Source organism: Coffea eugenioides, chromosome 10 (genome assembly GCF_003713205.1).
Source record: "Coffea eugenioides isolate CCC68of chromosome 10, Ceug_1.0, whole genome shotgun sequence".
NCBI classification, from domain to species: Eukaryota; Viridiplantae; Streptophyta; class Magnoliopsida; order Gentianales; family Rubiaceae; genus Coffea; species Coffea eugenioides.
In genome coordinates, this window is record NC_040044.1 from 8,768,874 (window position 1) to 8,783,883 (window position 15,010).

Below are 15,010 nucleotides of genomic sequence, written 5' to 3' on the forward strand. Positions count from 1 at the left end.
TTTGAATTAATTCACTTGATTTAATAGAAGCATCATTGAGTCTCTTGCATCCGCATGACCCGATTAGAGTTTATGACCAAGCATACACCCTTCCACAGCTAGGTAGAGAGGCAGTCAGGATGGACAAACTAGGTTTTCCTTCTCTTAGACTTATTAAAGGACTGTCTGCGTGACCGGCCTATGCTCAGTTTGTAGGTTTGTGTTACGGGCAATAAAATAAAAGGGGTCTTTACCTCAAAAAAAAAAACTGAAGCATCTTTGCTAACTGCTACTCGAATTGAGCACTGTTGTCTTTACAGATTTCTTCTAATTCCTGCTTAAGAGGAAAAAAAAAGTAACAACCAGTTCTTAATTGTGATATATGGTAGTGTTTGAAAGAAGTGACAGTAATGTCTTGCGGCTTTTGCCCCAAAAAAAAAAAAGATTTGCAGATATTTGATCCCTCATTTGCCGACAGACTCTTATCTTTATTTCAGTTTTATTTCATTATTCGCATGTAGATATCTAGCTGTGTCCCATCTAACTACATGGCACGGCAATTTGACATCAATGAGAGGATGAGGGGGCATTCTTATTGATTGGCTGATAGAGGTAAAGAAATAATTTCACATTACTTTGGCATTCCTACAAATTCTGAACTGTCAGAAGTAAGAAAAAGGTTGCGGCTAACACTGTAGTTCTGAATGTACAGGTGCATTACAAGTTTGAACTGATGGATGAGACCTTGTATTTAACTTTCAATCTAATAGATAGGTTCTTAAAAACAGTCTCTGTGGTACGCAAGAAACTTCAACTTGTTGGAGTGACAGCAATGCTTCTGGCTTGTAAGTATGAAGAAGTTTCTGTTCCTGTCGTTGAAGACCTCATATTGATTTCTGACAGGGCTTACTCCAGAAATGACATGCTTGAGATAGTAGGTTTGTTATGACGTCTATTGTCTATGAGTTGATCTTTGATATATGAAGGTTTCCTCTGTCATATAACTAAAATTGAACTGTGACTTGCTGCAGGAGAGCTTAATGATCAATACCTTGCAGTTTAATCTTTCAGTGCCTACTCCTTATGTCTTCATGAGGCGCTTTCTTAAAGCTGCTCAATCTAATAAAAAGGTATTGTTTCGTATTTAGTGTATGTGAATTTTTTGCACTATCTTGATCTGCCTAATAACTGACAATAATCTTCTGATGACTAGTTGGAGCTTCTGTCCTTCTTTATCGTTAAGCTGTGCCTCTTCGAGTATGAAATGCTTAGGTTCCCCCGTCTCTCTTAGCAGCAGCAGCAATCTTTACTGCACAATGCTCTGTCAATGGGTTCAAGAAGTGGACTAAGATATGCGAGAGACATACAAACTACACTGAAGATTAGCTTTTGTAAGTGGTTCCTTATGCTTTTCACACATTAATGAATTTTTTCATAAAAGGTAATGGTGGCTTTTGTATTATGTATACTTTATAAAAAATTTATTGTGAATTTATGTTAATTTTCTTTTTCCTAATTATGTTTCAGAAAAGGTTTGTTTTGCCTATGGGACTGGAAGCTTGGACCTTAAGATCTATTGGCAAAAAATGGAGAAGTTGGAAGGCAGATTTAAAGGCTACATATTTTGATCCTACTGTGCCAAATGCTGAAGCTCGGTTTCAAAAGGATGTAAGGGTTCAGGAAGAGCAATGGATAAAACTTTGGACTTATTGGAAAAGTGAAGAAGCGAAGGTACAAATCAGCTACAACATTCTTAATAAAATTGTGTTTATTCAATGCTGTAATCTTGGTTATGATTTTGAAATTTAGAAACTAAGTGAGAGGAACAAGAAAGCTAGAGGGGAAAAGAAGATGAACCACACAACCGGAAAAAAGTCATTTGCTCATCTTCGGAACCACATTGGATGAGGTCGGGGGACAAGCTCTTGGACCAAACTAGTATGAAATACAGATACAAGTTGCAATGAGTCCAAGTGACCAATTGATTAGACCGTATGATTTGCAACAAACAATTCAAGATGCACTTGGTGCACCAATTGCTTTGGTAATATATGCACTTACTTACATTGTGGCTTTTATGGAATTTTATTGCTAGCTAGGATGATCTAATGATCCCAACAAACTTTGTGCACAGGTGAACCAGCTGAAGATTGATGGGGTATTCGTGGTTATGACTGAAGGTTCTCATTTCATTGGAAAGTTTGGAAGCTACTGCAAGTTCTTTCTACTTGTTAGGGAAGAGAATCTTTTAGTTTGTGCACAAGAGAATCTTTCAAGTTTGTCCTTGTTAGGGATTTGCTATGTTAGTACTTGTTCCTGACTTTTAGTTCAACAAAGTATATTTGAGCATTGACTTTTGCTTTTAGATTCCTATATGCATGCTGTTCTTTGGGATAATTTTACTAGTCTATTGGGTTTCTGATTGACGGAATGTATGGTAGGGAGCACTACCTGCAGGTTGTTTCTCTATCAAAGAAAAAAAATATTCCTGGCAGTTAAAAGTGTCAGCATAGAATTCGATATCCTAATGTTGTACTATAGCTATCCTGACACTTTCGATTATCAAGAAAAGAAATTTTTGTTGGCAAATGGGATGCTATAACAGCATAGCTTTCCTGACACATTTAGATGTTACGAGCCTATCCCCACATTGGAAGGGACGACACTCGTCCGAGGTGTGAGGAAAGGTAAAGTGTCAGGTTAGATTATTTATACGAACACTTTTAAATGCCGTTAAAGGTTATTTTGTTGTAGTGATGTCACATTAGTAAATTCGTCCTAAAAGTCCCAATCTAAGCCAATACCAGTTTGGACACTCAAATTAACAAAAAAAAAGGCCTTCATTATGATGATGATGCTCAATTGAACATTTCCATTGGATCAAAATCCAATAGTTAAGTTCATCATATCCACGTTTCATAGCCAAGTGTTGCAGTCAAATAATTCAATCTGGATAGTACTCAAACATGTGAAACTCAATTGAACATTTCTAGTAGTGGTCGAGGCATTTGCAGCTTTGTAGCAGTTAAAATTTTCCAGAAGAAGCTAGAGCCACCATCAAAGCTTTCAAACAAAACCTAAAGTCACATGCAACAAATGATATGGTACGTACAAGACTGTCGCAATACCTTAGCAACACTATGGACCAACATAAAAGCAAATTCTCGTGAAAGAATTGACATCAGACATTGTCATTTTGGATCAACTTACAAACCAAAATCTATGGTGAGCAAATAGCATCATCATCATAATGAAGGCTTTTTCTTTTCTTTTTTTTTAAAAAAAAAACATTTGAGCGTCCAAACTGGTATTGGCTTAGACTGGGACTTTGTAAGTAGGTTAAATCATGATAAAGTGGTCTTTGTCAAAACAAGTTTTCTAGAGAAAAGTAGAAATACGAAAACGTATGCTTGATGAGAAGAGCAGCAGCTTGCTTGACTGCCTTAGACGTTGCTCTAAAATAAATGGAAAAAAAAAATCTAATGATCCCCAAAATAACCATTATGACTACATTATTGCAAAGTTAAGGAAGCCAAAAAGGGAATCCTATTTTGATCATTATGGTTTTGTCATAAAAGTAGCAATCTTTGGTTTTGGTGTATGATTCCTCTATATCATTTTGTGTACCTATTGTACGAACCAAAATTTTAGGATTCTAATAAGAATAATCAATGCGTGTAGAGTTATAAAATTGAAGGGATAAAACAATCGCTTGAAATATATGTGAAAAAAAGAAAACAATCAACTTAGAATATTATTGAAATCTCAAACACTTAAAAAAATTACACCACAATAGAAAACTTGACAAACTCTTCCAAAATCTTTCTACAAAGCATCCAAAATAATGTTTTATTTATACTCTACCAAACTTGTTGGAAAAGAAATCACTTACATAAGAAATTAAACACAAATTCCTAAATCACACAACTACTAAAAATCTAACTCCAATAAAACTAATAAATAAATACTTCTATGCTTGGTTTTGTTTGCCAACATATATGTCATTCTTGTTTCAGGCCTTTCAACGGAGGGTCCCAGAAGGGTAAGGTCCCCAATCTGGTGGCGTTATCATAGTCCTGAGGACCATGATCTGGTAATCCAGGAATGACCAATCCTATCAACCTAGAAATGATCACAGACGACCCTTCTCTATACTCCATTCCTCTCGTGAAAGGGATAATGAAGCTCCTAATCAGCTCGTAAACGGCATTCAAATGCTTGGGTATAAACGACAGCAGTGAAAAGTAGTTCTTGTTTGGTTCTTCGTCTAGAATCTGTTTCGGTTTTAGTTCCAAAATAAGAGAAAAAGAATTATAAGATCACTCCCATAAAATAATACAAGGAAAAAAAATACTGGGGAATAGATAAAGAAAGGAATAAAGTTTTTTTTTTACCTGCCCTCGGTAGCGGCTGTTGAAGTATAAACAAAGGCCAAAGTGCTTGAACATGAGGGTTTTGTCATCAAACGGTACTCTTGGAACTATATCATTGTTGTAGACATATCTGCAATAGTTTACACCATAAAATCTAAGCTTGTCCTTCATAAACTCCCCAAATTGCTCATCTCCAAGTCTAGGCTGCCCGAAAGTGTACACTCCTTCCATTCTTTCCAATAGCTCATTTTCTTCATGTAAAATCAGTATGGCAGGAAACAAAATTGCCAACGCCCCTCCTAAGCTGTGTCCAGTTACCACGAATTTTGCATTCTGATTTTCCCTCAATCTATTTCTCAAAATTTCCCTTATTGTGTAATAGGCATAGTCTTTTCCACCTGAGCCTTGCTCAATTTTCTTTGGCCAACCCTTTCGTTTTTGTAAGCCTAAGGCTTTCATAAATCCAGCATGAATCTTACCCACTCCTTGGATATCATACCACGAAATATCCAAATCCGTACGCCAATCATCAGCTTCAAACGGTTGTGTCCCTCGAAATGCCACCTCAATCAGGTTAGAATCAGCACTAGTTATCTTGTCTTCGAAAATGATGGCTTGTGTTGTGTATGATTCCTCATAATCTGAATGGAATGGGTAGACAAGTTGTAAATTGTAAATCAAACTTCAGAATTGCATTACTTTGCTAAAAGAGTTATTCGTTTACTTTCAATAATTTCTCAACTCTTGACTAACAATATTGTCCTGAATATTTTGGCTTTCCATGAAAACGTAAATGCATGCATCAGCTTAAAACCAGGAAAAACCTTGGAACTTTCACTAAAAAATTCCAAGTTCAGGGAACAAAAGACTGAGTAGAGAATTTGAAGTCCAACTTGTCTAAATTCATTAGTTTCCTTCATATATAGTCAGCTTTTGCATTTTTCTTATATCAAACAAAATATATAGGTTGTATTTTCCGATAACCAGGAAACTTGTTAATGTGCATTTTGACATGTTAAAGTATGGCCATCATTCATGTTAATTTGCAACTTAATTATACGCATTATCACCACTACACTAAGAGACCAAAATGGTCAGCAACAATGAGTGGCAAGAAATGGTTGTCTTTTGACAAGAAAAAGAAATGAGTAAAATTTCACATAAAGAGGAGAACGGAGCCACTGACCATTCCAAAAGTTGAAGGAGCCCAAGAATTCCATCTGCAAGAGTAGAATTGGAAAAAAGAAAAAAAAAAGACTTGAAACTTGTTCCAGGCAATATAACATGAAACTTGCATTGCACGTCCTGAAATTACATATAAATTACCTGCCAGTGATCTGTGACCACAGTTCTGGCGAAGGCTTCATTTTCATAGGCTAATTTAGCGGCCATTATAGACAAGGCCGCACCATACCTCTCGTCATTAGCTTTGATCCTTCCGTCTAAATCCACTCGCGTGTCCACATTCGCAACTAGCGACCTAAAATTTGCAGCCGACCTGTCTGGCTTTACTACATTTCCTGCAATTAAAGCATACACAAGGCCATACAGTTACCGTATTATTTGGCTCGTTGCATGAAATAAACAACGATCTCCATGAAACATATACAAGATTTCAATGGCCGCTATGATCATTCTTTTCTCTAGCTAATCAAAAGTTGCCTTCCACATTTTATTGATCTATGTCAAATAGACTACGATTTGACACCAAAAATTGGTGCCTAATCCAGTTTCCCTGTGTTGCATAATAATATGCTTTTGCATGCATGCATGCAGCAATGAATTTACGCCTATGATTTTTCCGGCGAGGTAATGTATATGAATTAATGGAACATCCAACATAAATAAAACAGAAATTCAAACAAACCCGTAAGAAAATGCAGTAAAAGTCCGCCAAAGCCACCATTGCTGGATGGATAATTCAGCAACAGCTCCAGAGTAGATCCTAGGCCAGCCAAAGGTTTTTTCAACTGAAGGAGGAGCATCTGAGCCACGACAGACACAAAAACTACCCATCGGCGGCGGAGGCCTCTTAGGCTGTCTGCCTCCGGGGCATCAAAGAAGTCTCTTTTATATAATTCGCGTGAATAGAAGATGCGAAGGAGGTCGCTAAAACCAGCTTCTTTTGGATTGAGCAGCAAATAATCTTTACAGAAATCTTCTTCGGAGGCCATATCTAGCTTAGAAGCAATGGTACTCATTGGGTAGATAGATATGTTGTTGCGTCAAAGTCTCAAGGGTCAACTGATTTATAGTTCAAACTATAGCTATGTGATAAAATTTCTATTGCTGGGTAGATGGTTAAACGATGTGGTGTTTTCTTGAATGAGAACCATTGCCCTGCATATATATGTATTTATAGCCGAGTAAGATCATTAGCAGTCGTCGCAGTTTGAATTTGTCAAAAAGATGGGATTCCACAGATGGGTTAAAAATGATGTAGATGAAAAGGGGAGAAGGGCAATGTAACTGAAGAAAAATAGTGCTTAGATTGGGGTATAGGGAAGACGACATCTTCAGAGAGGAGACAAATCGTCACAATCACGGTCAACTGATTGTTCAAAGTGTAAAGAAGAAAAATAAACCTTAACCCTAAGCCCAAAACAATATGAACAAGTCAGAATTTGCGATCGCCTAAACGATGTTTCTTCGTAATCACTTATTTGGTCATGCGCATAACCCAGGTTGAACAATCTGATAACGACTAGTCAGCAGACTTTTGCTATAATCCTTTTGCTGCTTAGCCAACCGTTTTTTTTTTTTTTTTCTTTAAGGAATTGACTGAAATAGTACTTATTAGGAAAGGACCAACTTTGACTTGTTTATCTCACACGTAGAAAAATATCGAAAACTTGAATAAACTTTTTCTTTTAAATTCAAAATTGCGAAAATCTACAGTCATGAGAAAAAAAAATTCAAACTTGAATGAAAAAAAATTTTCACAAAATTTGTACTTTTATTAATCATGAGAAAATCAACTTTACAAAGGGAATCTTCCCCTGTTAAATCAACAGTCATCTCTAATGATCTAAAGAATCATTTTACACATCCTAAGATGCACAGCAATACAAAAAGAATTTCTGTAAAGTAACTCAACCACACAGCCAATCCGGATGTAATCCCCATTCCAACATCAGCTGCCAATTTTCTTGAGTTCATGGAACCTTTGGCCAAGATATGACAGATAGCTGAATAGCCTTGACCATGTGTACTTGTTGAACACCCAATTCTTTGGGCTAAGTAGAAAAAAAAAAATCTTCGGGCTGGGTGAAATTGCTTGCTAAGCTTTAGATACAGGGGGAAATGAAATGTATGGTTTCACGAACTTTCTTGGGCAAAATTTTTGGGCAAAAAATTTCTCAAGCAACTTTTTGTACATTAACTCAACATCAGCTGCCAATTTTCCTGAGTTCGTGATAAATACATCTATTTTTCCTATAGCATTAAAAAAACTGCACTTACCCCCATGACGAGTAATGATTTTCATAAAGTAATCTACTTTTATATGCTAAAATACAAGTCTTCTCATATCTAGTTGATGTCTAAGTTTTTTAGCATCCCTTTTTCTTGAATTCTCGTATTTCATCTGCTAATGGACGTAATTAGCAGATTTGTGCTCAATTGAGAAAAGTAATCATTTGCGTAGTTTAATTATTTTGGACCCATATTTCCTTCATTTGTTAGTTGCTAGTGGGCCTAATATGTTGTAGCCCTTCTAAATCCAGACAAATTTTGTTTATGTTACTTTCTTTTTTTAAAAATCAAAAGCAGAATAAAGGAAAAAACAAACATTTTAGCTACCATTCTTGTGAAAGAAGTTTTTTTTCCTTTTCTTTTTCTGTAAAGTCTTAAGACGGGAGATTGATTAGTTTTTCTTTTCCCTTTTCTGCAGTAATCTTATGACAGAAGCTTGATTAATCAAAAGCGTAAGGACTAGACTATCACAGATTTCTTTGAGTAAAACAATAGAGATAAATATATACATATATATATATATATATATTCTAAACTCGGTATCCCCGAAATAGACCTCTGTTTGATTTTGCATTGTGTTGCAGTTGATATCAATCAACCAATGACCTCCTATTGTGTCTTGCAGCAAAGCTAAGGGAGACTATTGACTGAAATCTAACGATATAACAAAAAACGAAATTTTTTGGGGCAAATTTGATACATAATCTATAGTATTTTTCAGCAGCATCAATCTTTTTTTGAATCTGGTAGCAGAGGAGAATAGGCTAAGGAAGCTAAAGTCCCCAGTCGGGTTAGATTAACATAATCTTGAGGACCATGGTTTGATAATCCAGGATTTATCAAACCTACAGCCCGGAAAAATATGCCAAACCACCCTTCTCAAAACTGTAAACTCCTTCCATTCTATCCAACAGCCATTCCAACTCATGCAAACCCGTGAGCCAATCATCTGCATCAAATGGACTCGTCACTCGAAATGCAACCACAATGAGATCCGGATCAACTTTCTTGTCTTGGAACATGATGGCCTGTGTTGTGTAAAATTCCTCGTAGTCTGAGTAAAAAAGTAGGGAAAAGTTAGGAATGGAAAATAAAAATAAAAATAAAAATCTAGGGAGCAATTTATTTTCCTAAAACATGTTGTTTGGTTAAATAAGAAACATGACCTAAGAATTTTGCATTTGATTTCTTTAATTCCTGGGTCAAGCGCTTACCAACTTATAGAATGACTAAGTAATCAGCTCACCCTCATTTCATTGTCCGTGGTATATGGTAATTTTAAAGTTTATATAAAGTTCTTTTCAAAAAAAGTTTAATTTTCGTAAAGAAACTAATGAATAATAATTGTCATTTTCATGGGACAATACATAGCATTTCTCAAGGTGAGATGACTCACCCGGCCCCCACCCCTAAGCCCTCCAAAGGAATTGGATAATCATTTAGAAATCAAGGTGATCTACTGCCATCAACCTCCACCCTCTAAGCCACCTACTGTTTGCTGATAATTATATATATAGTAGGACAATTTTGCGGCCATTACAGATAAGGCTGCACCATACCTCTCGTCATTTGCTCCAATTCTGCTGTCTAAGTCCCATCTTGTGTGCAGACAACTTGTCTGGCCTCACCACCTTTCCAGCAAGCAATTAGAATACATTTTGATTATCTCACATCAATTTTAACTAAACTAAGCAATTCCTTCAATTAGGCATACTGTGTCATATAATCTTTCAAATAGGACCATCGTATTCCCCTTAAGCTGACTGTTTCTTTCAATCTTCTTATTGTCTAAATCTTTAATTGTTTCAAACGTGATACAGACCTATCCACTGAATAGAAGATAGCTACTAATCAAAGGAAGTGGATGAATACCATCGTTTACAAGATATGACATAGTTTATTTCAACAAGACTTCTAACTCATGAACCGACGAAATTGTCCCCCCTATTCGCATAGCGAAATTGGTAGTTGTCCGAATTTGAATTTGCATAAAAAACTCGTAGTCTATTTGACCCAATAAATAATTGTTCTCCAAATTGTTCACATGGGGTATGGGTTATATAATATTAGAAGAGATTAAGTTTGGATTAATTAATCTTCTCAACCGTGACCGGGCACGATATGGATTGTGGATCTTGTCTGAACACGATTAACCTAATTTCTGGGATATTATTTATTTTGGACATGTTAAGTAGGATCTGTTTAATACGTACAAGTTTGAATCTGCCATGAGAGACACAAAATCTTTTTTCATTTTTTTTTAACAAAAATCCTCTTTTGTTTTCTGGTGTAGTGTCCTTGCAGTTCTTAGTTGTCCAGGGATATGTATGTCAACAACAATGTGCTGCAGGCTAGTGGGGGTTTTGTCTTCTTTTGATTATGTGGAATACTTAATTGAATTATCAAACTATGACAAATACCCGAAGCTTGTTTCTCAAAAGTGGATTTTTTTTTTTTGAAAATTCAATAGATTAACTTCACCAAATGGAAACGAACTTTAATACACTTGAGGTAATGTCCAATTTCCAGGAATTTCTAGGCTTTACGTGCCCACACGGAAGGAAAAGATCAAGAATATAATTAAGGGCTTGCCCCACTTGCACCTCTGGATGAATGTTGGGCTTGTTTTCTTGTTTTCTATACTTATTATGGATTCTAAGCAAAATAATTGAGGGGTTGAGCTGCATTGGTGTCATTTCAATTATTCTGGAATCCAAACAAGTTTATTGTAATAAGCGACAATTGAGATACTCTTTAAAATTAACTTTTGCTAAATATTAATGGCATTCCAGTGATCTTTTAACCATGTAAATTAGGTTTAGAAACACACGTACACACACACATATATATATGTGTGTGTGTGTGTGTGTGTGTGTGAATTTACAACCATATATCCTTTCTATAAATTGTAAGATAACAAAAAAAGAGTAAAAAACTTTGGGAGTTCTTGAACTATAATCGTTGTCCACTTTTGGTCCTGATCTATTTTTTTATCTCCAACTGGCCCCTGAATAATTAAAAGTGCATAGTTTAAGAACTTCTTGCCATTTATACATAAATCCAAACGGAATTGAAGGATATTTTTTTCCAACATTAATCAAAAGCATCAAGAAATTAATCAAAAGTATTGAGGGTAGGAGTAGAAGTTCTAAGAAAAGAAAACCTTTCGTTTTCCTTGAACACTTCATAAATTTCTCTATAAAATTTCCAAATTCATTGATTTCATACTTGAGAGGGACATAAAAGATCTAATGAAATTTTGGCCACTCGGGTATGAAATCAATAAATTTAGGATTTTTGTAGAGAAATTCAATGAAGAGTTCAAGGAAAATTAAGGGTTTTCTCTTTTCAAGACTTCTACTCCTACTCTCGATACATTTTTTTATCAAGTTTTCAATACTTTAGATTATGGTCGGACAAAAATGCCCAAGAATTTTGGCAGAATTTATGTTTAAAATGGCCAAATTCCTTAAACTATACACTTTTAATTGTTCAAGAGATAGTCGGGGATAAAAAAATAGATCGAGAGTTAAAAAATGGACAACCATGACAGCTTAAGAGATCTTCAAGTTTTTTACTCTAAAAAAAAAGGTGATTGGAAGGGATGAGTTGAGTCGTATTAATGGAGGAAATGTAAATGAGAGATTTCTAATTTATAACCTCCAGTTTACACTAAAAAAAAGGTATGGACTTTTTTATCCTTTTTATTAGTAAATAAAGGTCCCGAGAAATGTTATAAAGAGTTTGATGTTGTTATAAGTCTGGAAACAAATGAAAGTAGGTCCTTTGTCGTGTTATCATAATACATAAACATAATAGAAAACCAGAGCCTCTCTATCTGTCAGATCAAATGGATTTAATCCTAATAAGTTTCTCCGCGTCATCTATAATTGGGACATCCTTAAATCATGTGTGCAACAATGGACGACATCTCAAGAAATCCTTCAAAGTATGGCATAAAAAATTCATCACCATAATTATCATGCTTTTATAGTGCTTAGGTGGCCAAGGTCGTGACCATCCCTTGACTTTGATTTTTCCGAATCCAACTGCTTTCAATAGTTTTAGTGCCAAGGTTGCCAAGGTCCTGTTGTCTACAACGCAGGTTTCTCGCCAATTTCCTTCGCGTAATTTCCACGAACAAAAATTAAGCTTAGACTATGAATGTGTGCATTAGCCATTTTAATTGTGCCAGTCAACAATATTTATCAACAAAATTATCACGCTTTTACAGTGGCGCTTTTTCTTTCGCCTAAGACTAGAAAAGATTTAACCAATAGGGCTGTTGGCCACCACCATAACCTTTAAGGTTGGATGGAGTGGGGCGTTAAGAGTTCAAATTTTACCTTCCACCATTTATCACTATATGTGGCTTACCACTTTAAGTGGTTTTAATCCATATAGGTACGTGGTGCACTCGTCTGATTCGATGATGGTTCAGTCACTGTCGATTCCTCATCGGGCCCAGTTGGGCCCTCCTCCTTAAAATAGACTAAAGTAGGAGCAGGTATAAAATAAACAAACATCGATTGATTAAAAACAAAGACTAGAAAAGATTTTGTGCTACTCAATCCTTTTCTTTTTTTTTTTTTTGACAAGGGAATCCGAAACTGCTTCTTAGAGTGTACACTGGAGAAACCCCGCCTCGTGCAATAGCCCGCCAATCATATGGAGGGATAAGACGTACTAAACAAGTTCTATGTGAAGGGTAAATGTCCCAAAAGAGGTTCGAATCCAAATTGGCAGGAAAACATGATATCAATTCTATTATCTAGACCAACTAAAGAGACAATGCCACTCAATCCTTGCTCTTATATATTTCTTTTGGGCGAAAAACCTTAGCGGCTACTAAATTATTGGTCGGATAATGTTTTGGCCATCAAACTATTTTTCGTCACTAATTAGCCGCTAAACAACTTAGTTAGTAAATCCGTGATCATTTAGTGAATAATTGCTCTTAATCTATAAAATTAGCACTACCCGTGGCAAAGTGCAAAGGCAATTTTGTCTAACAACTATGTCACTCTATTTTACAAATTAACTGCTAATTTCACATATTAAGAGCAATGATCGATCAAATGGTCACGGATTTACTAATCATGTTGTTTAGTGGCCAATTGCTGGCGAAAAATAGTTTGACGATTAAGGGTCCGTTTGTTTCGGGTGAAAATGTTTTCCAGGAAAACATTTTCCTAATTTCCCGTGTTTGGTTGCACAAAAGTTACTGAAAACATTTTCCTATGTAAAATATTTTCACTCATCTTATGGAAAACAACTTCCCTTCCAAACTTACTGAAGTTGTTTTCTGAAATACATGCATCCCGCCTGTAGTATGTTTCAAACTTACTAAAAACATCTTGTAGTATGTTCTTTTTTTTTTTTAGTGTAAACAGGAGGACTCGAATCCAATACCTCTTCCTTACACTCCCCCCCCCGGTACTACCCAACCCAACCCAACCCTCCCCCTAGTATATTCAAAATTAAAAAAAAAACCTCATCATGTTCATCCTATGCTAGTAATTAGTTATGTATAATAGGGACATTCTTTTCTAGAGAAACTTTCAGCAGTGAGAGTGCAAGATATATGTCACAATAAGCATTGCATGTGATTGATATTTGATACTAAATGGCCAACAATTTGTTTATTGCTTAAGGAGATATTTTTTATTCATATATACATTTCTCCAAGATTTTTTAAAGTTAAACAATGAGATAAATTTTCTTATTTTGCATGGGAAGAAGTATGTAGTTATAATGTGTAGAAAGTAAAGATAGAGATAAAAGTGAAAATATTTCAAAAGTTAAACAAACACCAGAAAAATGAAGTAAGAAAATATTTTCAATAAGCTAACCAAACACCTGAAAATGATGAAAGGGAAATGATTTTCATGGAAAATTACTTCCACGGAAAATATTTTCCCAAGGAAAACATTTTACTTCCAACCAAACAGACCCTAAAACATGATCCAACCAATAGTTTAGTGGTCGTTAAGGTTTTTTACCCATTCCTTTTTGTTAGAAATGAGAAATGAGTTCGGGCTTTAACTCGCATTTTATCATCTTTATTGTGTTGATAAAGGGCTAAGATCATTTGTCCCTAAAATAATTAAGAAAGAAAAATAGGAGAGGCTTGAAGTTCCTAATTTACCTTCAATCAATATTACCTCCAATTCAAACTTGGTTGCTGATTGCCTAAATAACTACAAGGCGAATGGAAAAGGAAACAAGAAAACACAACCTTGATCTCTACGGCTCAATTACCTGCAAAAGGTGGGAAAATAATACGTTGGTATTAAACAGTAAAGACTGCATGTGAAAAGTGAAAAGCTCTTTTAACTCCTCTTGTATAGTACTTTGTTTTCTAAACCATTACCAAACCAAAAAATTTAGTGCGGAAAAATCTCCCTGCTCAATTTTCATCTTCAACTGTGAGATCCAAAATTTGAAACCTAAACTTTCAATAAGAACCTTCCCCCTGTTAATTAGGCAACCTGAACGGTTAAGTTGAACTTTATTCTTCATTCTTGTTATTTATATATATATATATATATGGAAAAGTCTGAAGTAACGATCGTTATGATAACAAAACTGTTTTTATCTGATATAACAGGTAAAAATACTTTTAGTGACCATTTGATTACCTGTTGTACTAGTCATCTAAATAAAATAGTACCTAAAATTTTGGTTTGTAAGTTTTACATAAAAAATAGTAAGTTAACTCAATAAATTAGTAACTTTTATGTCTCAAAAAGTAAATTTGAATAAATATGGAACTTACTTTTTTTTCGAAGTAAATTACTACTCTATATCTGAAACTTAGTTTTTGAGAGTAAGTTTAGTTCAAGTAATAGTAAGTTTTTATAGATTAATAGTAAATATTGTTGATAGAATAGTAAATTTGGTTAATCATCAAAACTTACTAGTTTGTGGTCTAAATTTACTATTTTACTTAAAGAAACTTATATGAAACAAGTATTAGGAAGTTTATTTGAAATAATGCTAAGATTTTTTAATTAATAATTGAAGCTTAGTATTATAATTAGTAATTACTCGTAATGTAAATGTATGATACACAATTGTACGTATCATTTATAAATGTTATATGTTTTAAGCATTTTAAATATTCTATGAAAACCTTTTTTTTTTTGCATATGACCTTATAAAATATGTAAGAATAATTTGTC

The 15,010-nt window shown here is 34.8% G+C and overlaps 1 protein-coding gene and 1 pseudogene across 1 annotated transcript; one reads left to right on the forward strand and one right to left on the reverse strand.

Annotated features, from left to right (window-relative positions):
* The first annotated feature begins 549 nt into the window (after positions 1–549).
* LOC113748636 lies at positions 550–1,374 on the forward strand (annotated as a pseudogene).
* A 2,606-nt stretch (positions 1,375–3,980) lies between these two features.
* Positions 3,981–6,553, reverse strand: LOC113750347. The gene is made up of 5 exons (XM_027294337.1): positions 6,220–6,553; positions 5,679–5,872; positions 5,539–5,572; positions 4,374–4,993; positions 3,981–4,253 (listed from the first exon to the last, which is right to left on the reverse strand). The coding sequence occupies exons 1-5, from the start codon at positions 6,551–6,553 to the stop codon at positions 3,981–3,983; spliced, it is 1,455 nt and encodes a 484-aa protein (XP_027150138.1).
* Between the last annotated feature and the right edge of the window lie 8,457 nt (positions 6,554–15,010).